Here is a 25,477-nt window from a genome sequence, read left to right on the forward strand (position 1 = left end):
TTCCAAACCAACTTCTGGAAATTTTAACTTGGATTCAGAAAAATTCCTAGCGAAGAAATGAGCCAACAGCCAGGAAAAGGTTATTATGCAAGAGAAATGAGTAATTCCATTTACAAACATATAGAAACAAAAATGAAGGTCACACACCTGGGAGAAAAGTTCAATAAAAACTCACACCCCTCTGCCAAACTTTCCTAGCTGTTGAATTTTTTCCACGTGTTCTGATTGTTATTTAAAAAACTAAAACTTAGCCAGGTGTGGTGGCATGCGCCTGTAGTCCCAGCTACTTGGGAGGCTGAGGCAGGAGGATCACTTGAGGCCAAGAGTTCAAGACCAGCCTGGGCATCATAGCAAGACCCTGCCTCTAACAAAAAACAAAACCAAAACTAAAACTTACGGAAGATCAGTCACAAAGAGCAAAGATGTGTGTGCACACGTGCCCATTTGGGGGAAGGAAGCAATGCTATGCTGAAAAGTAACTGAAAGCTACAGAAAAACTTCATGTGGACTCTCTCAAGAGGCCACAGAATAGGTGAAAACCACTTTCAAATCCAACTCAAGTGACAGGCATCATAAACTCAATCCCCAGACGAGATTAAGTCATCAAGGGCCCGACTATGCCACAAGCTGGTTTTACTACACAACGTGCACACCTGCAGCAATAGAAATATCTATTTGAAAAATGTCGCTTCACAGGCCTGCTATGACCTTACCCAGCTGTCCAAATAAAGTAACTCTCTCTACTTTGAGAAACCTGCAATGACTTCATTCATTATCACCTCTGGCACCAGAAATGGGAGCTGCTTAGTAAGCACAGCTTAGAGGTGCAATTGCTGCTTCTGCAGGTTTCTACAGCTCTGTTGGCTTTGGACGCCCTTAACGGCTCCCCCGGCTTCCCCCACTCCATGTGTGCGCAGCGGTGGGGTACTCCCACCACGTGCTCCACAAAGGCAACAGGGCAATTTCCAGCTTATACTTAAAAAGGAACTTGCTTTTTCGTGATACCTGGTTTAAGAGGAAAAAAAAAAAGAAAGAAAAGAATCTTATCCTAACAGAGTTGGAGGAAGGGGAAACGCCAACACAAAACCCACTTCGTTCTCTGCTGGTTCTGCAAGAGTCCCAGTGGAGTTCGGAAATGGACCTTCTCCTAACCAGCCTGCACGCAGGCGGCGCGGTCACAGGAAGAACAGGTTCTCGCACAGCTGCATGGCTGGTTCGTGATGTAAGATCTGTCCTGCCAGGAAAGCTAGCTTGTGGGCATACTTGCAGGGCGCTGGGACTCGGATGGTACCAGGCCAGTTCCAGTACATGTGGCACAGTTTGAACGTCAACCTGTAGGCCAAGAAGAAAACAGGATCCTCGTCACCCTCCACCTCCAATTTAGGGCATGATTACATACCTGCAGGGATACGGCACACAGCATACTGTCCTGAAAACTGTGGAACTGAGGAATACACGATGCAGCTTTTTGGAATCATAATTTTTAAGTGGAATTGTTTCTACTTCCATTACCCGTAAGTCAGACGACATGGGTAAATCCCCTCACTTTAGGCATCTCCTTATTTTATATATCAACAAAGGAAAACAACACAAAGAGAAAATCCTTTTTGTCTACAAGAAAAGGCCGCACAGGGTTTGGTACCCCAGCAGGGTACGTCTACAATCTGATCTCAAGGGCACCGGGTCTCCTATCTGGCTGTTTGTCATCATCACCTGGAACAGTTTTTAAAAACACAAATGCCTCAAAATGCTTGGGGGTGAGCCTGCCATTAGTATTTTCTTTAAAGCTCTTCAAATCATTTTAATGTAAAACCAGGATTACTAACCACTCCTTAAGAAAACACCGTTATTGTCAAAGACATGAAGAGAGTCAAGGAGTAAATAAATCTAGGGTGGGCAGTGAACCCACCTTAGCTAGCTGGCCAGAAGTATTTAAGAATGAGAAAGTAAGCTACTGATCAGCCCACCTCTGCATGTGATCGGGGGTCAGGTTTGCAGTGTTGAGAACACAGACGTAATGTGTTGGAATGCCACAGCCCTGCCGCACGTGATGGGCAAGAAGGTAGAAATCCACCCTGGTAAGGAAAAAGCACGAATTAGTGATGTGGTTAGATCCGGCCAGATGGAGCTGGCAGGGATCTTGGAGATCACTGTAGCTCCTTCACCAAAGGCTCAGAGAGGTCAAATGACTGGCCAAGGACACACAGGGATTGGACCAGGATTACAACCCAGGTCTCCTGACTCAATAGGCTAGTTAAGAATAGTGGTAGACACTCTGGGAGTCCGAGGCAGGAGGATCGCTTGAGCTCAGGAGTTCGAGACCAGCCTCAGCAAGAGCGAGACCCCATCTCTACCAAAAATAGAAAAAATTAGCCGGGCATGGTGGTGCATGCCTGTAGTCCCAGCTACTCAGGAGGCTGAGGCAGGAGGATCGCTTGAGCCCAGGAGTTTGAGGTTGCTGTGAGCTAGGCTGACGCCACTGGACTCTAGCCCGGGCAACAGAGTGAGACTCTGTCTCAAAAAAAAAAAAAAAACAACCAAAAAAACCAGGTAGAAACTCCCTTATCTGTGTGTAGAAGGTTAAGCACACACTATCTTAGGAAAAAAAGAAAGTATGTTCAATACTTTACACTTAAGAGGTAAAAGCTTTCTGGCTGTTTTTACATCATTTTTTAAAAGCTTCATTCCTCTAACCGTAGCATCTCTGAGAATTCCTGTCCATACCTCGCCGGGCAGCCTCCCTGTTCTAATACCCAGGAAACACGTAACTTCTCCAACCTATTCTTCCTCATATACCATGTTTTTGCCCACTCACCACTCACAACTCGTTATCGTGTGATCCACCACGGTCCCCGGGGAGGGAGTCACAAAGTGCTCGGTTGCGGCCAGGTACAGGTTGGTGCTGATTTTCTTCTGCACTACGAACACCACCATCTTGGGCTGGTAATTCTCAAAAGCTTCAAAACACTTCTGTAGCTGAGGAATCTCATAGTTGGCAACTGTCTTTAGTTGGCCATCAGACACTCCATCACGGTACACCACAATCTTCTCTGGCAGACAGTGGTTCACCTGAAATGACACCCAGGGTGAGGTGACTCACAGGGCCCATGGGGCTGAAGACCACAGTCAGTGAGAGGCTCACTCAAGACCTGCAACCCAGAGTCACGGCCACACATCCTTTGACCTGGTCCCAAAGATACTGTGTCTGAAGGGCAGGGAAAAAAGCTTCTAATCATCTCTAGACTTCCTTGGGGTAGTAAAACAGGCCTGGTACAGCAAAGGTGTTATAAAACATGAAAACAAAGTAACCATGAGTCACACGCACAAGGCTTATCCTCGCACAGCGTGAACAAAGTTCAAAGGAATGGTGGGAAAATTATGGGCTGAAGCAATCCTCCTCCTACTTGGATTTCACACTAACAACCACCTGGGCAAAGAGCAAGGCGAAGTGTTTGAGAAATTTTAACACATGACCACACATGCCACAGATCCACCATCCTCAGATTTTTACATACTGGCGACATCTACTAAAGCTGCTGACAAGTCAAAGGGTCGATTACCAAACATTACCTTACAATCTGGCAGAGTGTGAAGCATTTCCACTGTAACCAAGTAATTAGCAAACAGCCGTATCAATTGTCTATGGATCCAAATTAAATCAAATGCTAGTTTGAATCACTTTGAAGAATTAACTTTTCCCCATTTAGGGAATATAATTATGTCCACGTTGTCTTCAACTTCAATAATTCAAGTTCCATCTTAAACTAGAAGTTCCCTAAAAATAGCTACGGTTTAACTCTTCGTTTTGATTCTAGTTGCGTGTGGTTCATTCTAGGTTTCTGTTCACAATTCCCCTCAAAAACCCTAAATTATAAATTAGGTTTGGATATGAATTAAATATAGATGTGTTATTCTTTATAGTTTATATGAAAATTTGATTTCAAAATAGCCTTTATTATTATTTAAAAGTCATTAGAATCTTTCGAAGTTTAAGTTCAGAGTTTCAAATATTTTATAAATGCTCCCTTTTTCTGAGAAACTTCAAGCACTACATTTACAAACATACAATTCATCTTCACGTCTCAGATTGCCCCAGTATGTAGTACTTTTTCTTTTTTTCTCAAGACACGCTCTCACTCTGTCGCCCAGGCCTGGGTGCAGTGCTGCTTTCACAGCTCCCTGCAGCCTCCAACTCCTGGGCTCAGGCGATCCTCCTGCCTCAGCCTCCTGAGTAGCTGGGACTACAGGCATGAGCCACCAGGATTGGCCTGTAGAACTTGTTCTTTGGCTGTCTAGCATCTATTCCACCTTTTTTTGGTAATAGCACCTTAGTTTCCTCCTGCCTCCAACAAGATACAGTCTGGTGGGACTACTGATCGAGGTGCCCTGCCCTAACCCACAGTTTCTCAATTTTAACACTACTGACATTTGGGGCCAGATAATTCTTCATCATGGGGGGCTGGGGGGCTTTCCTGTACACTGTAGCATCACTGTCTAGCTTCTACCTGCTAGATGCCAGTAGCAGTCTCTCCTGATCATAACCAAAAATACCTCTAGATAATGCCCACTGGGAGGACAAAACTGCTTCCAGTCAAGCAGCACTGTACTAACCAAAGGATACACAGATGACTCAGGCCACACCCACTACTCGTACTCCCCTGTTCGCAGTCCTGAGCAGAGAATGAAAACAGGTGGGGTCTGGCCCCTCAGTGGCAGTGCCTCTTCAGGCCCTGCTTCTGAAACCCCAGGAGTCAGCCTGACTCAAAGGCCATGTCCCACCTTGAGGCTCCGCCTCCTCACCCATCCTCAGAGCCTCTCCAGGGGCCGCCAATTCCCATGCTGCTCGGGGTAGCACGTTCTGTTAATTCTGAGAGCTACCTCGAGTTAGAAGGCAGGCAACACAGGAGCTCAGATCTGGAAGAGATCCTCATTTGACGGATGAGAAAATAAAGAAAGTACATTGGATTTGGGGTGAGGAGACCTGGCCTGAGCCTGACTCGCTGCTCCTTAGCTATGACCTTCCAGACTCAGTTTCTTCAGTTGAAAAATGGAGACAAATGATCACCTCACCTTCTTCTCACGGTTGTTAAGAACAATAAATATTTTATTTAAACATATATAAATATATATAGGAAAAAGCTGCACATAAAAGTTGAGACCAAGCTAGATGGAGCAAATACAGACATTCTAAATCACAGAGAAAGAACATGAAATCAATGCAGTGAAAAACAGAAACCAGATTTGAAGTATTCACTGACATCACCTCCTTCTTTAACACACGCTGACCAGCCACGGAGCGTGAGGCCCCATGCTCGGCCCTCCGCGAGCCCCCAGCGGAACTGAAAGACGTGGTTCCAGTAATCAAGGAGCCGAAAGATCTAAAAATAATCAGCAGTGTTACATTTTCTAGGTCACCTAGTCTATTCCCCTCATTTTATAAATTGTAAAACTATGGTGGTCCAGGAGTCAGGATAGGAGACAAATCACAAGTCGCAAAGTTGAAACACAATTCCTAAATGTATGCTAATATTAATACTTGGTAGATACATGAAACAGTAAGTAACTAGTTCCTCGAGAGCAGGACTGTACTTGCTAATCTCAGCATCCCTTAGCACTTAGTGCAGTGGCAAGGGTCAAGTAGGCAATAAATATTTGCTGAATATTTGAGATGTTTTTATGTGTGGCTCCATTCATTCACAGAACAAATACTTAATGTTCACTAGATATGAACCATTGCACTCATCTCAGAAAATTAAAAAAAATTATTTTGATACCATCCAAATCTTCACGGAACTCAAATTAGAAAGGGGAGACAGATATGTAAAAGGAAATGCCCTCAATGTATTATAAGTAACATAATAAAGATATGAATGAAATGCTGTGGGAACAGAGGAATGTAAGATTTGTTCCCTGGAGGCAGAAGTGTGTCAGGAAAAGGCATAAAGGAAGAATGAATAGACAACTCGGTCAGCAAAGACAGGTGAAAGGACTCCAGGCAGGGCATGAGCACAGGCCTAGATTGTGGCTATACAAGGGGTGAGTAACTTACCAGAGACCGACCTGTATGATCAGTTAGGGCTGGGCACGGTGGCTCATGCCTGATCAGCAATCCTAGCACTTTCGGAGCCTGAGGCAGAGGATTACTTGAGGTCAGGAGTTTGAGACCAGCCTGAGCAAGAGTGAGACCCTGTCTCCACAAAAAATAGAAAAATTAGCCGGGTATGGCTGCGCACACCTTTACACCCAGCTACTTGGGAGGATCACTTGAGCCCAGGAATTTGAGGTTGTAGCGAGCTATGACAACGCTATGGCACTCTAGCCAGGGTGACAGAGTGAAACCCTATCTCAAAAAAAAAAAAAAAAAAAAGAAAGAAAGAAAGAAAGAAAAGAAAACCAGACTGAAGAAGGAGAATGGACATATTAGGAAGTCATTTCTACTTTAGGATGTCAAAAGATACAGAAAATCTTCATTCCCATAGTACCTCCAAAAAAATCAAAATAATATAGAAACCGCAGACATTCGTGGGACTACCGAAGACCAGCAGATGCAAGAAAGCCCTGAAATGACCTCCGGAGGGAGGAGCCTTCACAGGTGACCAGTGGGCCTCGGAAGCCGCCCAGGCGCTGATGCCAGGAGTGGGTGTGGGCAGGAGGAAGAGGGGCCTGAGCGCTGAGACTCTACCACGTCCAGAAGAGGCCAGACAAGCTATGGGCAGTGGTGGGTGCAGGAAGGGCAGGCTGGAGTCTGGAAGATCGCACAGAACAATCAGCACTTGCTCAAGGTACCTCTCCACCCCAACCTCCTCCTAATTCTGCTGAGAAAAGGGAAGTGAAGCTGGAAGTGAAAAGCAGAAAGGCCCAGTCTCACACGTCCCACAGGTGCTTGGACTTCTAATTCCCAAGGCGACACCTTGGCCCACTCCCTCTGCTCTGGGGTCAAACACTAGTAAGAACTGGCCCGGCTGGGCGGCAGCAGCAGGGGCGGAGCTCACCAGGGCCCGGCCCAACGTCCCTAACGCTCAGGCATCCGGTGACAGGGAGAGCACAGGCAGATGTCCAGAGCGCAGCTTGTTTTGACTCTCACATCTGTGTGGAAGGAAACGCTGCCGCTCGGAATCACAGATTAGGTTTCAGTGGCCCTGAGACTTCCGAGCAGAGGCCGAGTACACAGCCGGCACGTGGTCTGGGAGCCGGGTTGCCCCGCGTGGGCTCCAGCAGTGATTCCCAGCGCGTGCCCTGGAGAAACCTCTCCTGCCGCCTGCCCCCACGGAGTCCCTGATACAGTTTCGGAAGTCCACAAGGTCAAAATTATTTTCATAGTACTACTAATACCTTACTTGCCTTTTTCACTTGCATTCTCTCACAAATGTAAATTGAATTTTCCAGAGAGTAAATGTGTGTGATATCGTAAGTCTAAAACGTAGAAGAATATTTACCCAACTTTTATTAGCCCAGACATTAAAGCCATTTGCAAAAATGAAAAACAATGGCACTGTTCTCACTAAACCTTTCGGAAGTAGTTATCTTTAGTTAAAAATGCTGCTTATGTTAACATGTACTGAGTTTATCATTATTATTTATTTTTGTTAGAGACAGGATCTCCCTATGTCACCCAGGCTGGAGTGCCATAGTCCAATCATAGCTCACTGCAGCCTCAAACTCTTGGGCTCAAGCAATCCTCCCACCTCAGCCTCCTGAATAAGCTGGGACTACCTGGGTGTGCCCACCACACCCAGATAATTAAGTTTTTGTAGAGACAGGGTCTTACTATGTTGCCCAGGCTGGTCTCAAATTCCTGGCTCAAGTGATCCCCCTGCCTTGGCTTCCCAAAGTGTTGAGATTACAAACATGAGTCACTGTGCCTGGCCCAGTTTATTATTTTTAAATAAATTAACAAACATTGAAAAATTAAACTTTTAATATGGTAATTATTGACAGATATATGCCCATATAAATAAAACTCTTGGTGGAACACCTCAATAATATGTAAGAACATAAAAGCGTCCTTACACTAAAAATTTTAAGAACTGTTGGACCAGAAATATAAATACAGATATTAAAATCCAGGTATCACTTATGAATTTAAGATTGTTTGGGAGGCTCCAGGTGGTGGGTCAGGAATTCTGATAAACTCTGCATCTCAGGACAATGCGAAAAGCTGGACACAATGTAAAAACATCTAGGTGAAGGCCTTAGACACGGCCCAGCATCCGAGTCCGAGGGACGGGCCCGGGGCCATCAGCCAGGCACGGGAAGAAGGTGTTTCTCCTCTGGCAGGTTTGCCGATTCCACAACAGTGGCTACAAGGCTGTGAGGTTGCGGAGTGCCTTTTATTTTGAACAGCTTTACTGAGATATAATTTGATGTATCATAAAACTCACTCTTTTAAACTACACAATTCAAAGGTTTTTATATTTTTAGAATTGCGAAACCATCACCACTATCTAATTTTAGAACATGCTCATCACCCCAAAAGGTAATCCCATACCCAGTCGCAGCCACTTTCCATTGCCCCCTCCCCACCAACCCCTAGAACCCACTAACATACTTTCTGTCTCTGTGGGTTGGCCTATACTGGACAAATAAAATCTGTGTCCAGATAACTTCACTGAGCGTAATGTTTTCACGGTTCATCCATGGTGTAGCATCTCAGTCCTCCACTCCCTTTTATTGCAGAATAATATTCCATTTCATGGATATATCACATTTCGTCCACTTATCAGTTCTTGCACATTTGGATTATTTCCATTTTTGGCCATTAGGAATAATGCTGCTATGAATATTTGTGTACAAGCTTTTGTGTGGACATATATGTTTTCAATTCCCTTGACTATAAACTTAGGACTAGAATTCCTGGGTCATATGGTAAATCTATGTTTTTTTAACTTTTTAAAAAACTTTTTTTCTTTTAAAGATGGGGTCTAACTATGTTGCCCAGGCTGGAAGGTAGTGGCTATTCACAGGTGTGGTCATTGAGCAGTGCAACCTTGATTCTCTGGGCTCAACATCCTCCTACCTCAGCCTCCCAAGGACCTGGGACTACAGACACTTGCCACCACACCCAACTATTTTTTAAAGGTTTGTAAAGATGGGGTCTCACTATTGCTCAGGCTGGTTTTGAACTCCTGGCCTCAAGGGACCCTCCCGCCTTGGCCTCCCAAAGGGCTAGGATTACAGGTGTGAGCTACTGCACCCAGCCAAAAAGACTGTTGTTTTTTCCATTGAATTGCCTTTGCTCCTTTGTCAAAGATCACACTGGACCATGTTTGTATGGGTCTAATTTTGGGCTCTCCATTCCGTTCCGCTGACCTGTTTGCCTGTTCTTTCATCAGTGCCACATGATCTATTGATTACATAGTTTTACACTTATGTCTAAGTTGGGCAGTATCAGTCCTCTGCAGTATTGTACTGACTAACCTGTCTTTTGCCTCTCCAAATAAACCTTCGAATCCATTTGTTGATATCCACAACATAACTTCCTGGGATTTTGTTTAGGATTGCATTGAATCTAGCGATCAAAGTTGGGAAGAATTACATCTTAATGACACTGAGTCTTCCTATCAATGAACATGGAATATTTCTCCATCTATTTAGATGGTCTTTGATTTTTTTTCATCAGTTTTGTAGTTTTCCACGTGTAGATCTTGTACATAATTTATTAGATTTATACTTAAATATTCCATTTTTTTGTGCTAACACAAAGGTTATTGTTTTTAATTTAAAATCCCAATTGTTCATTGCTGGTGCACAGGAAATGAACTGACTTGTTTTAAGCACTGACTTTTGTATATGAACCTGGTATCCTGCAACCTTGCGATTCTTGCTTATGAAATCCTGTAGGGTTTTTTGGAGTTGTTGTTGATTCCTTGGGATTTTCTACATATACAATCATACCATCTGCAAACAAAGACAATTTTCTTTCCTCCTTCCCAATCTGTTTACCTTTACTTTCCTTTTCTTATTGCATTAGCCAGGACTTCCAGTACGAAGTTGAACAGAAGTGGTGGCAAAGGCCATCTCTGTCTTGCTCCCAATTTTAGGGGGAAATTCATCTAGTTTCTCACAATTATGATGTTAGTTGTAGGTGTTTTATAGATTTTTTTAACCAAGTTGATAAAGTTCCCCTCTACTCCCAGTTTGTTGGGAATTTTTTTTTTTTCCCCTTAATCATGAATGGGCATCTTTTAAAATCATGAATGGGTGTCAAATGCTTCAATTAGCACTCTGGGAGGCCAAGGCAGGAGAATTGCTTGAGCTCAGGAATTCAAGACCAGCCTGAGCAAGAGTGAGACCTCACTGCTACAAAAATAGAAAAATTAGCCGGGCATGGTGGCACACACCTGTAGTCCCTGCTACTCGGGAGGCTGAGGCAGGAGGATCGCTTGAGCCCAGGAGTTTGAGGTTGCAGTGAGCTATGATGATGCCACTGCACTCTAGCCAGGGCGACAGAGTGAGACTGTCTTAAAAAAAAAAAAAAAAAAAAGTAGGGGGAGAGGTGAATAAGGAATAATTATTTAATTGGTACAGGGTGTTTTTTTGGGGTGCTGAAAATGTTTTTAAACTAGAGAGAGCTGGTAGTTGCATAGTATTGTATATATACTAAGTATGCATGAATTGTATATTTTAAAATGGTTAATTATATGTTATTTTATTTGACCTCAATTAAAAAAAAAAGCAGGCTGGTGCTCATCAGAAGAACCACCTTCCGGGGTGGGAAGGGGACTGGAAGCAGGGAGTGGGCATCCAAGGGTGCTCACTTGAGGTGGCCACGCAGCTCCGTGACAAGAGTGGATGTCGGGGAGCCGCAGCCATGAACACGTGGGCTGAATCGAAAGTTCCTCTCGGACCCTTTGAAGCACAAACAGCCAACAGGAACTGTTCCGCCTGCCAACAAGAGGGTGTAGATGGCTACAGGGCAGGTTTGGGTGTAAGTGGAGAGAAGGAAGAATAAGAATGGTAGCTGAGGGTAAAGGAAAGAATAAACGGTTACACAACGAGGGCAATCCAATACCATACGGGTGCCTCGGGAGAGGCTTAGAGCAAGAGACGATACTGTCTATTCAACTAAACCAGATGCCTGGAGGGATAAAGCCATGCTGCTGAGACTACCTGCTTTTGAAACCTGACAATGTCAAATGGAAGCTGCAAACCTACACGGCACAGCTCTGGGAGACACTGCAGTCATACAGTACCGATGACAAACTGGACCACTTACTCACCACTGAGCAGGACTCTAGTAATGTGCCAGCATCTTCTGATTCTTATACATCAGGTTACATGTCCTGTCACACTGTGACACGAAGTAACACTGCTGGTGTTGGTGAGAGTCTTATGACAGTGCTGCCGCTGATAATCAGCTGCGTTGGGAAATCAGGTTAAAGCCTCCCCAGGACGTCATGCCGACGGAAGAATGACTGCCTGGGGAAGACACGGATGCAGCCGACCCGCAGCTAACTTCCGTGCCAGAGTTCTGCACACGTTTATCACAAGGTACAAGTGGCAGTAAAGTAAGAGTGAAAAGAATAATCAAATTAGTACAAAAATTTGAAAATGTATCTAATGGCTTTACAGGGCAGATTAGCTGTTTCTTCAAATCCATCCCTACCCCACACTGGCACATTCACGATGACACCACTGCTGTGTCTGTCACACAAATGCTACACGACAGGCAGATTTCCAGACACACGTGACTGCTGTGCTGCGGGAGAGCCCCAGGCAAGGCCAGGAGGTGGGCTGTATGGTGAAGAACTCACCTGACCCAAAGAGAGGTCTGGCCTTTGTCCTTGGCTTCTGGGAGGTAAGATCTTTGTGTGCTTGGGGGGCTTGGGCCAGCTAGACACAAACAATGTGATTTACGGTGGGGTCTCCGGGGAACGCCAGGGGTCGCAGATCAACCACAGGGGCAGTCAGGCAAACCGTCGTGCCCATGCGATGGCGCCCCTGGACGCGAGGCTGGGTGAGCACGGCTGGCTGGCACGTCAGCACCCAACAGTGCCAGGAAACCAGCGCATCCCGACTCCACGGGGAGGGGACGACGCAAGTGCCACGCATGGTACTTCTGGACTCCGCCTGTCCACTTCTTCTCTGGCTGATTTTAATTTGCGTCCTTTCCCCACAATGAACCCCAACCGTGAGTATAAAAGCTTTCGGTGGGTTCTGAGAGTCCTCACTGTAGATTCTCAAAACTGAGCGTGACTTTGGGAACTCTCCAGACTTGGAGTGTCAGAAGTGAGGGCAATTTGGGGGACTGTTCCCTTTAACTTCACTGCTGGCCCCTAAACTCCCACACCAACAAAATCTCTGGAATTACTATTCACTAGTAGGGAAAATAAAGTTAAGGAAATCACCAGGAAACCAGAATGAGAAAAAGATACGAAAAATAGTAAATAAAAGATTAAAAACTAGGAGGCTTAAATCTAGAAGACCAGATAAAGCAAGTAGGAATGGGTGAGGAAAAAAATCAGAGAAACAGAAGAAAATTTTGTGGAACTGCGGGTCGATTTCCAGACAGAAAGGGCCTAGTAAACACTCAGCCCAATCAGTGAGAAACGCCCACACCAGGCCGCATCGGGACGTTTCAGGCTGCCAGGGACAAATGGAAGGAAACAAACAGAAGGGGGAAAAGGTCATACACAAAGAATTAGAAATAAGTGGAGACTTGTCAATAATATCAAAATCTAGAAGACAATGAAGCAAAAGGCCTTCAAAATTCTGAACAAAAATGACTGCCAGAATCCTGTCAATCAAACGTGTGGGTAAAGTAAAGACATTTTTAGGCATCTAAAATTCTCAAAATTTTGTGGAGAAGCTACTAGAAGAGTCATTCAGAAACAATGAAATGAACAGTGAAATAAACCAAGAGAGATAAAGACATCCGACACCGAAGAGAGGCCAGAGTAATTTCCCAGCTGCTGAAGGGGAACCCCAGGCCAGCAGATCAGCACAGGGCCTGGTGAGCATTCAGGCTCAGACTGCTACAGGATGATGCAGGGTTCTAGCAAGGAGACTGCCAAAAAAAGAAAAGAAAGTTACAGATCATAGGTTTGCTTGAAGTTAGTGAGAAAAGTTTTAAAGGTCTCTAGTTGAAATTTTTTTTTCTTTTTTAAAGAAAGGGTTGCTGTATCACCCAGGCTGGTCTTGAGCTCCCGGGCTCAAGTGATCCTTCCCCCTCAGCCTCCTGACTAGCTGGGACTACAGGCACGTGCCACCATGCCTGGCTCCAGGTAAATTTGAATGATAAATATACAGAAAACTAAGGAAAGAAAAAACAAGGCAATTAATGACTCCAGGAAAAAAAAAAAAAAAAAAAACCCAAGAAGTTGTGAAAGAAAGAGATTAGAATCATAATATATTACGTGACTCAGCTGTAATAATACCATAAACTCTAAAAAAAGATTTAATCTGACTTTGTAATATATTAATAACTGTAACAGCTGACTTGAGGTAGGGGATTGGGTGGTGATGGTGACAATCTGTGACAGACCCAAATCCTCATTTTCCATAGCAAGAAGACAATAGCTAATGCCTCAAAAAGAAAGAGCAAAAACTACATTATTTGGAGTTATGGAGACATATGCAAGAAGATAAAAACCAGAGTGGGTGAAAGTTGTTGTTTCTAGGGAGCTGAACACGGAAGGTGGGAAGGAGTAGGTTGGTAAACCTATTTTTCGTTACATGCTTTTTGATACTGTTGTGGGTTACATTGTATCCTCCAAAAAGTTAGGTTCAAGTCCTAATCTCCAGTACCTGTTAATGTGACCTTATTTGGAAAGAGTCTTTGCAGATCTAATCAAGTTAGTAAGAGGTCATGCTGGATTAGGGTGGCCCCTAAATCCAATGACATGACGAGTCCTTCTAGGAAGAGAGAGCTGCAGAGACACAGCAGAGACACAGACACACAGGAAAACGTTATGTGACCACAGATATCGAGATTAGAATGACACGGCTGCAAGCCAAAGAATGTCAAGGGTTACTGGCCACCAACAGAAGACAGGAAGAGACAAAGAAGGGCTCTTTCTGGAGCCTTCAGAGGAAACATGGCCTTGCTGACACCTTCATTTCAGATTTCTAGCCTCTAGAAATCTAAGAAAATAAATTTCTCTTGCTTAAGCCTCCCAACTACGGCAGCTCTAACAAGCTAATCTAATCCAGATACTACACTACAGTCATAAGCCACAAGAGGACAATTCAGTTAAAGATGGAATACGTATACAGCAATGGCCCCATAAGATTTAATACCATATTTTTACTGTACCTATTCTATGTTTAGGTATGTTCAGATACACGAATATTTAGCATTCTGCTAAAACTGTTCACAGTATTCAGTGCAGTAACACGCCATACAGGTTTGTAGCAATAGGCAATACTATATAGCTTTGTGTAAGCGCAGGCTGTTATGTTCACACAATGACAAAATCACCTAACAATGCATTTCTTAGAATGGATCCCCACTGTTAAGTGACACATGGCTATATTTGATATTTAAAACTATATACAGTAGGCCAGGTGTGGTGGCTCATGGCTATAATCCCAGCACTTTGGGAGGCCCAGGCAGGAGAACCGCTTGAGACCAGGAGTTCGAGACCAGCCTGGGAGACATAGTGAGACCTCGTCTCTACAAAAATATAAAAATTAGTCGGGCGTGGTGCTGTGTGCCTGCAGTCCTAGCTGCAAGGGAGGCTGAGTGGAAAGATGGCTTGCTTTGGGCTCAGGAGTTTGAAGTTATAGTGAGCTGTGATCACACTATTGCACTCCCAGTCTGGGCAACAGGGCGAGCCCCTGTCTCTTAAAAATAATTAGTAAATAATTAAAATTATATACAGTATATATAAATGCACATTCTTTTGATAAAAATAAAAAATTAATTATTTTTTAAAGAACAAAAATAATCTAAGTGTTGCTATCTCATGATTCTCTTAACCTACTACAATCAGGATTCCATCCCCAAGACCTCCCTCTCCACACTGACAAATTCAACAGTTACTTTTCTGTGACCATCTTATCAAGACTAAACTCCAGTATCTGTAGGAGCCGAGCCTGCCCCTTTACAACACTTCCTTCGGCCGCCTCCTGAAAGACCACAGGCTCCTTGATTTTCTTCCTCCTCACCGGCTCCTCTTTCCTGCTGCTCCTACCTGCAGGTTCTTCCTCGTCTGTTCCACCTCTAAAGAGCCAAGGGCCTGGGCTGCCTCCTCTTTCTCCCCGTATTCTCCCCGGGTGGTGCCTCCACACCAAAGGCTCTAAACACCACCCAAGAGCTGACGGCCCCCAGTTGTCCCCTCCAGCCTGACGGCCCCAGAATGCCACACTGACCTACTTCACGGCTCTACACAGATGTCAGCTAAGCATACCAAACTTAGCAAAATCAAAACACAAACTCTTGACATTCTTTCTCAGTCTTCTCTTTCCTCAGAAAACTGAGCAGTTGTTCAAGCCAAACATTTAGAAATTATCCTTTGTTCTCTTGCATTCTTCTCCCACTCACATCCGTACCACCAGGAAGTACTGCCACCCTTACCTCAAAAACAGACCCCAAAATCCATACTTTTCTGTCTCTCTTCATCTGAACTACCACCTCTTGCCTGAACCCCAAAGCAGAGTGAGATCCTAGTTCAGAGAGCCGACACAATCTGACCATTTCCCCTCGTTTACTGGACTCCAGCCGTCCTGGCCTTCTTCCAGTCCCTTGGACACACCCCACCAGGCTCATGCCTACCGTAAAGCCATTAAACTGACAGCCATTCCCTCTGCCTCAATGTCTCTCTTCACATGGCTGGCTCCTTCTTGGCGTTCAAATCTCAGCTTAAATGTCACCAATTTAAATAAGACCTTCCATGACTATCTACTCTAAAATAACAACCTAGTCACTTCCCTTACCCTTTCAATTTTTAAATCTACCAAACATTAAAAAAAAAAACAACTACACTCTTCACTTCATTTATTTATTTTTTGGAGACAGGGTCTCGTTTTATCACCCAGGCATAAGGGCAACGGCATCATAACTCACCGCAATGTCAAATGCCTGGGCTCAAGTGATCTTCCTAACTCAGCGTCCCAAGTAGCTGCAACTATAGGTGTGCGCCACCACGCCCGGCTAATTTTTTCTATTTTTTGTAGACATGGGCTCTCCCTATGTTGCTCGGGCTGATCTTGAACTCCTGACCTCAGGCGATCCTCCTGCCTCAGCCTCCTAAATTGTCAGGATTACAGGCATGAGCCACCGCTCCTGGCCACTACACTTGTTATTTTAAAATCTCATTCTTACCATATTGCTATATAATATACAGACAACTACATAAACAAGAAAACAATCTTCCCCAATACAATGTGAGCCCCATGAGGGCTAGGGCCTCATCTGTTTTGTTCATTGCTGTTTTTCAGGTCTCTAAAACAGTGTCTGGTACATAATAATTGTTCAGTAAACAGTTATTTAATGACTGAATATATACTGCATGCTCCAAAAAAGAGGAGTCTGGTAGTAAAGCAACACGTGAAGATTCAACTGGCTGTAAGGAGGGGAAGACCCACATGCCTGGCTCCCAGATATAAGAGCAGTCACAATCTGAGATGCTGTTAAGAAAAGTGTATTCATCAAGGAAAAGTCTGGTTACAGGAAAAGGAGAAGAGAAAAATCAACTATTGAAAGAAAAGAAGAAGGATATTTGGAGAAATTTTATTATTGAACACAAGCCCAGAAAACCAATAAAAGAGTTAGAATGAAAAGATGGGCTTTGCACTAGCAAGCACTGACCTTAAACGGGGTTGAAGAAGGTAACTATGTGGAGGTGTTGGAACTCCCAGTAGCTACTGTCACTCCCAGGGGAAGATAAAACTGGGAGTCTAGATATGGTCAGAACCCGCAAAACCCAAGAGTAAGTGTGTTTTGAGGCTGCCGAGGAAGCAGAAGACTCTCTGGAAGAGGGACAATCAAAATAGTTAAATGTGAAGATTCTTTCCGCCAGGTGCAGAACCGCTGGGGAAATGGCAAAAGCTGGCACACGACGATAGTGAAGATTTGAGTCAAATGAAACCCTTTGATACAGAGAATAGATGAGCTAGTTTTATTTTATGTTTGTTTAGAATAAACATATATTTCTTTTCTCTTTGATCTGGTTCAATGGGGTTTAATAACTATCACTTAAGTTCGTAGTTCAGATAAAGAAACAAAAAACAAAACAAACTTTTATTTGACTTAGAATGGAGCCATGGCACTAGAACAGGGGTGGGGAACCCAGTAGAAAGTCAATGGAATTCACCCAGAAGAGTATCAGCTATGTGCGAGGCACTGTAAGGAAGACTGTGATTTCCAAAAATAGCCACAGTAGTATTTCCAGTCCCACATGCTCTTCCTGAACCTTGCCACCCCTGGGTTAAGAGGTGGAATCTACTTCCCTCCGCCTTGAACATGGTGGGACTTTGTGACTATCGTGACAATGAGGATGCAGCAGAAGTTATACTGCACGACTTCCACAGCTCAGGCATAAACGAGTCAACATGACTTCCATCTGGCTGAGTCTCACAGGACATTCAGGCTTCAAATCCACCCACCAGGCCGTGAGGAAGCCAAACGGCTCATGTGGAAAGATCATACGCTGAGGCCCACGCAGGGAAGAACTGGAGCCCACTGAGCCCTACCCAACCAAGTTCCTGACTGTGAACATCATCCATGCTCATTGTACGCCACTGAGTTTTAGGGTAATTTGTTACACAGTCGTCAATAACCAAACAGTGTTCAAGTAATTTACAACCCAGTAGGAGAGGGAAATAAGGACACAAACACCAATACAAGGCAGGATTTCCTACCACTTCACAGATTATAAACAAAGAGGCCTGGGCAAGGAACACAAATAATTCTAGCTAAGGGAGGGAGCAGCGAGGGAAAATGGGAAGGGCTTCACAGCTAGGTTCTGGAAGACAGATCAAACTTCGAAGGAAAACAGTAACAACAACAAAAAGAAAAAGGAAAGTCTGCAGAAGTTGGTGACAAAGTAACACAATATACAGACCTTCATGGAGACAAAAATTCAACTTTTTTTTTTTAACACACTAATACCTGAACAATATTGACCTGTTAATACTTGCAGGACACTGTAGGAAACATTCTATAAAGAGACAAGGTGGGGTACTAGAGACCAACTTCAATCATGTGAAATTATTAATGTTCTTGCTGTTTGACCTCTATGCAAAGGTTAGGGTCTAACCTGACCCTAAGAAATGAAAGCCACTTATTAGCGCTTCCTTTGATGTACTGGCCAAGGCAAAAGTCAGTACCCTGCCTGCTCACAGTTCCAGACCCAATATCAGCTTAATGACAGCAATTCTCCATGGGCAGCATTCTTTGGAGTTCTAGGAGTGATTTAGAGGGAGGCATTTGTCTTGAACCGAAATGAAAAGAGCCAGTGCCTAATGACAGTCATAAAAAACTGAGTAAATTCATAAGCTACTTTAATTGCTGAAATTTACCCCCAACTTCCCTGATAAGGGCATGAAGATTATGTCTACAGGCATTAGGCTGGCGACGTGGAATATAATGATTACTTACCAAACCAAATCAAAGCATCTAGCTCTTTGAGCTGCCCTGTACATACAGAAGCCTGAAAGGAGTAACCATGAGCTGTTGTTCAGCTGTGACTCCGTAAGGGACTTACCTTTGATTTGGGACCCTTCCCGCTACATCGCACTTCCTGTTAGAGCGTTCGTGTAGGTCATCCTTAAACACCCAGAAGTTCTGTTCTCCTCACCTCATAAAACTTCTTTAAGGAGCCCACCAGGCAGAGCTTCAGGCTATCCACAATCTCCTGATGAGGCATCTGGAACACCACTCGGGAATACCATTTTGTGAGGGTGCTGGGGCGGGAGTCAGTAGAGAGAGAGACAGAGAGAGGACGATGAACACACATGAGCAGAGGAAGGCCTGTGGCCTAGACGGCTGCACACACAGGTTTCTCTATGAGTCAGCGTAACAACACGTGTCTAGTAAACGCACTTATGGTGTATGTAAGAACAAGTGGCGATGTGGGGAACAGATATATCTAAGCCATACATAGAATACAAAAATATAAATACGGGCCGGGTGCGGTGGCTCACGCCTGTAATCCTAGTACTCTGGGAGGCCGAGGCGGGCGGATTGTTTGAGCTCAGGAGTTCGAGACCAGCCTGAGCAAGAGCGAGACTCCGTCTCTACTAAAAATAGAAAGAAATTATATGGACAGCTAAAAATATATATAGAAAAAATTAGCCGGGCATGGTGGCACATGCCTGTAGTCCCCGCTACTCGGGAGGCTGAGGCAGGAGGATCACTTGAGCTCAGGAGTTTGAGGTTTCTGTGAGCTATGATGATGCCACGGCACTCAATCTAGCCTGGGCAACAGAGTGAGACTCTGTCTCAAAAAAATATATATATATAAATACGTATAATTGTGGATACTGCTATAAAACTGCTCCAACAAAAAAATTTAATAACCTAGATATCCACCAACAGAGAACTAGTTAAATAAATAGTGATATGGCATACAATAAATTCTGTGCAGCAGATAACAAGAATTGGTTGAGATTTATTTGTATTGATATGGGAAAATGTCCAAAATATACAGTTTAAGTACATATAACAAGCTGAGGAACAATATGCCCAGTAATATCCCACTTGTACAAATAAATAGATATATGTGTGTGTGTGTAAATATCAGATATATAGCATACGTATGCATTAATATGCATACAAGAGAACCTGAGAGTACATACACATCAAACCTTTGGTGGTGGTTAATAAAAGATAAGCCATGAGGAACTTTTACTTCCTAAATTTCTGCAGATATTTAGAATGAGCATGCCTTATTTTTACAATCAGGACAAACAAAAAACCACTTCATGTCCTGGGTGAAGAAAGCCAACAACAAGACACAGCCCCCGTCCTTGAAGGAGGTTACAATGCAACTGGGAAGCAAGTTTACACCTGTGACACGTTTGGTAAACAGGTTGCATAAACCAGTATCATAGGAAGACAGAGGAGGAAGGAGTTTAGAACTCTTTATACTATAATATATGATACTCAAAAATATTTGCTGGAGTAATAGTAAGACTAGGCAACAAAATGAGGCAACCAAACACAATAGCACTGTGGGCAGTACTTACAGATTGATGCTCGCAACGAAGCCAACCACGGAGCGCATGCCTCTGCTGGGGTCGTGGTACACATCCATCCCGATCACCATTAATTGTTTCTAGGTTAGAAAATAAAAACAAAAAGCAAACCCCAAACCCAAGCAATCCATCACTCCATTTTTAATTATTACCTTAAGCCCTACTGTTTACATATGAAAATAAATTCTGGGAAAGAAAGAGAAAGATGCAATTAACTTGACATTTTTTTAAACAGGATGAAGAAAGTCAGAGATCTAGACTAGAGATCAGCGAACTTTTTCTGTAAAAGGACTAAAAAGTAAAAACCTTAGGCTTTGTGAGCCATATGGTCTCTGTAGGAACCATAGATTGAGCATCTCATTTCCGAAAATCCAAAATCTTGCAAGATCTGAAACTTTTTGAGTGCCAACACGATGCTTAAAGGAAATACTCACTAAAGAATTTCAGATTTCCGTATCTGGGATGCTGAACCAGTAAGTATAATGCAAATATTCCAAAATAAAAAAAAATCCAAAATACTTCTGGTCCCAAGCATTTCAGATAAAGGATAATCAACCTGTACTCAATTTTGCCTTTATAACACAAAAGCAGCCAGGCATGGTGGCTCATGCCTGTAATCCTAGCACTCTGGGAGGCTGAAGTGGGAATATCACTTGAAGTTAGGAGTTTGAGACCAGCCTGAGCGAAAGCAAGATCCCATTTCTACCAAAAATAGATAAAATCAGCCAGGCACAGTGGCACGTGCTACTTGGGAGGCTGAGGCAGGAGGATCACTTGGGCCCAGGAGTTTGAGGTTGCTGTGAGCTAGGCTGACGGCCCTGCACTCTAGCGCCAGGGTGACAAAGCAACACTCTGTCTCCAAAAAAAAATAAAGAAATAAAAAATAAAGAAGTAAAATCCAGTCTTAGCTCATGGGCTGTCCCCAAACAGGTAGTGAACCACTTAGACTACTGAGTAAACAATGAGAAAAGGAAGGATAACCAGATAAGGAAAACTAGGATCATAGCCAGGTAGGATTCTCTAGAGAGTCGAACTGAATGAAAACAGAGACCTCAGCATCACTCACCAGAGGAATATCCACTCCCCAGAGCTCGCCACCCAATTTGCAGTTAATCTGAAGTAAAATTTTCTGGGCCACGCTCCGAAGCCTGGTGGGCTGACCAATGGTTCGAACATTGATGACCTATAACGAAGGAATCAAAGGGGATGGGGAAGAGCAAGACACTATCGACCTCCCAGCAAACTCGAGCAATTCTAAAGCAAATACTACATTTCTTTCACAAACTCGAGTTGGAAGACAATTCTTTTTGCATTAATTGTTCTAATTCTAGGATTTCTGGCATGCACGTACATAGGCAAAATACAACACATACATACACACGCACACACACACACAGACAAAAAAATGAAAACTTTCAAAAGGATCTCATGCAGAGAATTTTTTTTAACTCCCATAGGAAAAACAGCTTTCCCCTTAAAGAATGAAGCCTATAGCCTCAGAACCCTACGATGTGAAACTAACTGGTGATTCAGCCTCTGAACAAGCAAAACTGCTCCCTGGGAGCCTGAAGGCGGTGTTTATGAAGAGCTAGCTGCTCCCTGCCAGGTTACCCTAATCAGGGGAATCTTTCACCAGAAGGCTCTGCACATACTGGCTTCTAACCGCTATTTTAGGCTTTTTGAACATACGTCCCTCTTTTCCAAGTCTCAGGGGAGGTGGGAGGTGCCATCTGTGCCTCCTGCCCCAACTCCCACTCACCTGGGAGGGCACAGGGGACTGCACACAGCACAGCTTCTTGATGGCCCCATAGAGATCATCACGCGTGCCCATGATGATGCAAACCACCATCTGTATCTTCCCCTTGAGGAGACAAAATACACACAAGTCAGGCTTCTGAACTCTCTGGGGACTTCTATGGGACCCTAGTTGGGGACAGTCTGCAAAACCATAGGACCTGCATGGTAGACAGGGGACTGAAAGAAAGGGTAGACATCCCCACTAGAAAAAGGTCCTGGATCTGAATTATCATTTGTTTGGCTCCGGGCTGCTCTGCATGCGTATTACCTACAGCTGGCCCTGATCACCAAAGATTTATTTATTAGGAGACTTTCGATGCTGGAAAAGGACCAGGCTTGAAAATATGCAAAGTTTACATTACTTGTTGCTTCCAACTGCCTGTAATGTTTTTCACCACTCTCTTTAGTTAACCAAGCAACTTAGTACATTCATAGCACAGAACTTTAACTGCGGAAACACGGCATGCACTACTACAGAAAGGGTCAGAGCCAAATGCAGAATGGAATGAAACCATTGCCAAATCCACAGGCAGCTACTCCTAACTCTGGTTAGAAGAGAGAACGATACTGCCAGCAGCACTTCTCATGTCAGTATCCTCTACCTCTGTTCAAGGGATCCAATATCGAAAACAGAGGATCTTCCCAAGTCTGAATAGAGAAAAGCAGCACTCGAGTAAAACAAGGTTCTCAATCCTTTACACTAGAAGCCGCTATGAATGGTAAATTAGTATCCTGCTCCAAATCAAGGCTGGTGTTACGTTAATTAAGACTTCTCAAAGGACACATATCAAGCAATTACATCAAAGAATTTCCAAAGTCTTACAGAATGCAGCTGCACACTGGGAGCCTATTATGGGCTGGACACTGCAAACGTGTGTGTTTTTTCAGTCCTTACACTGATTCACAAGTGTGTTTGTTTAAATTAACATTTAAACATAGGGAGGTGCATACACACACAAATCCAGATTTTTGGCTTCTATCAAAACCCAAGCAAATTAAAAATCCATCTGGCAATTCTTGGCTCCTATCTCCAGTCCCAGGGTTACCCTCTTTAGTTCATTACGCTTCCCTCCTGGCCGACGTCACTCATTTATTTTACTTATCTGGCTCCTGAAGACATGTGAGTTTGGGATCCCTAAAAAAACTGGTAATAAAACAGAATGCCCCAAAGATGACAGAGAGACAGCAAGACCAACATGAGAGAAACTGGTAAACATTAGGGATGAAACTTACATCCACGCTATGAGGAAACTGTTGGCTGTAGGTTCTCACAAAGCGAACACGAAAAGTTGTGAAATAGGGGAGCTGGGTTATTCCTTTGACAGCAGAGGCCACGGTCGAGGGAGTCAGGAGGAAATTATAACGAGAACACACCAAAGGGAGAACACGAGTGTGCTGCCACGAATGATGCACCATGAGTGGGGGATCAAAAAGATGTCAAAATGATTGAATTCTGGGATTGATCCTCACAGAACAACTCAATTCACCCAAGTCCTCAATTCAAGAACTAATTACTTCCAAAAGCCTTTCCTCTGCCTTTTTCTCTCCCTAATCTTCTCCATTTTATTTACAAACAGATAAGAACTGAGAGGCCTGAAAACCTGAGCCGTGAGTGCCATGACCTGCTCAGCTCCAGTGTTCCCGATCAGGCCCCAGGACTGAGTCAAGGGGCCAGCAGCCAAGTTCACTGCCAGAGCAATTGTAATCCTGAGCCACACCAGACTGTGACAGCTCAGTACTGAATCGTGCAAGATGGCACCCAGCCCAAGTAGCTGCTTTCTGAGCACAACGTGTTCTACAGATAAAGAACTAAAGTTAAGTCCGCTATTCTCTCGGCCCATTACTTGCGAAAAAGACTAAAGTGAGAGTGCCAACACAGAGTGGGAGAAGCAAAATTAACCAACGGGTATGAAGATCACTTTCTCAATCAGCATTTCACGTGCATGTGAGTAAGTAAGACATAGGTTCCCAGACATCATCAACAGCAGACTGATAACCAGGATAACTTAAAAGCAAGTATTCAGGTATTCTACAACAGACAACCTATACATTTACTCACATTAAGTTAATTTATTACCTCAACTCCCAGCATGGATTGGATGGTTCTGATATAGGTCTCTATTCGGTCATCCTTCAGTTCAACCCAGGCAGGGGGGCTCATGCGCATGCCGATGGGGCCAGCTATCTTCTCTAGCATGTTGACCAGTTCTCGGGCCTGATCCATTGCCCTCTTCGGGTAAAAAAGTGCCCAGAAATGCATGGGGATCTAGGAACAACCACAGGCTACTTTTAGTACTTCTCACAACTGAACATTCCAAACGCACGCTCAGGAGATTTTATTCTAGAGAATGAATTCCTTTTCGCTCCCATTGCTGGAGTCCTGTATTATCTAATTTCTCTTATTAACACGGATATATGAGATAAGTAAACTGTGGCCTATTTTCACAATGCAACGCTATACACAGTACACGGCAGTGAGAATGGAAGATCCACAACCACGCCTAACGATATGGTTGAAACCCACCAACACCAGGTTGAAGAAAACGAGCCAGACGTAAAAGAACACACAATGACTCCGTGCATGTATAAAGTACAGAAACCGTAGGAACAAATCTACGCTGTGACAAGTCAGGGCAGTGGACACTCTTGGTGTGTGTGGAGGTAAGGGGTAGGGAGTAGCTAGGAGAATACAGGCAGGCTTCCGGGGTGCTGGGAAAGTTCTGTTTCTTAACCCTGGGCGTTGATCACACAGGTCTATTTAATTTGTAAAAATTCACCAAATTATACATTTATAAGTATGCTTTTTCTTTAAATATATACTTCAATAAAACATTTTTAAAAAGAGATTATTTATACATGGCCATAAAGACTAAGTTGGTCAAAAACTTTCAGAAGTAATTATATACCATTTTGCTCTTTGATACAAATAGCTCGTGTGTTAGTTACCTAGGTGGAGTACTGCTTTAATTTAATTTGACTTCCTTCATGGATAAAAACACCCTCCAGAAACCCTCAGAGAAAGAGAAGCAGAAAGAGAAAGGAAGAAGGAAGGGGGACTGGGTAGCAGGCTGGCGCCACAGGGACCACCCTGCCACCTTCCCCTTGTCCTAAGTCCGAGGGGTGGCAAATGGCTCATCCCCAACAGCTCACCAACTGCTCTGTTCCAAGGACCCCTGCTTAGCAGATAATTCAGAATGGGCGATCAGTTGGTACTTTCTCTCAAAAAGAGGACACTAGATCATTTCTGCTTCCCAATTTCCACACTCTTGGGAACACAGGTCCTCTCTTTACTGCTGCAAAAATCACTTACCGTCAGGATGGAAAGGTCTCTGGTTATTTCCTTAATCCAGTTTAGCTCCTGAGACGTGATAAATGAAGTATTTCTTAAGTTAATTCTTTCCATTGGTAGAACACGTCCTTCAATCTAAACAGAAAATAAAGCATCTGTGACATGAGCCACCTACAAACACCATTTAGAACAATGCCACCACTGCTCTCGGAGGCCACCCATATACACTTGTCCCTGTTGTAACTTTTGAGA

At 43.9% G+C, this 25,477-nt stretch overlaps 1 protein-coding gene across 2 annotated transcripts in view; it reads right to left on the reverse strand.

The window, feature by feature from the left end:
- Nucleotides 1-998: 998 nt before the first annotated feature.
- The window catches only part of PIWIL2 (piwi like RNA-mediated gene silencing 2), a 41,800-nt gene continuing 17,321 nt past the window's right edge, over nt 999-25,477 (reverse strand). The window contains exons 14-22 of one of the 2 annotated variants that reach the window (XM_069485150.1): nt 25,247-25,360; nt 24,014-24,202; nt 21,899-22,000; nt 21,206-21,322; nt 20,131-20,219; nt 18,741-18,846; nt 2,816-3,069; nt 1,968-2,075; nt 999-1,332 (exon numbers count right to left, since the gene is read on the reverse strand). In XM_069485150.1, the coding sequence (XP_069341251.1) occupies nt 1,176-1,332; nt 1,968-2,075; nt 2,816-3,069; nt 18,741-18,846; nt 20,131-20,219; nt 21,206-21,322; nt 21,899-22,000; nt 24,014-24,202; nt 25,247-25,360 (1,236 nt within the window). In that variant the 3' untranslated portion in view covers nt 999-1,175. The remainder of the gene's footprint in view (nt 1,333-1,967; nt 2,076-2,815; nt 3,070-18,740; nt 18,847-20,130; nt 20,220-21,205; nt 21,323-21,898; nt 22,001-24,013; nt 24,203-25,246; nt 25,361-25,477) is intronic. The other variant, XM_069485151.1, reaches the window with a different exon arrangement.

The sequence above is a fragment of the Eulemur rufifrons genome, chromosome 12 (assembly GCF_041146395.1).
Source record: "Eulemur rufifrons isolate Redbay chromosome 12, OSU_ERuf_1, whole genome shotgun sequence".
Classification (NCBI taxonomy): domain Eukaryota; kingdom Metazoa; phylum Chordata; class Mammalia; order Primates; family Lemuridae; genus Eulemur; species Eulemur rufifrons.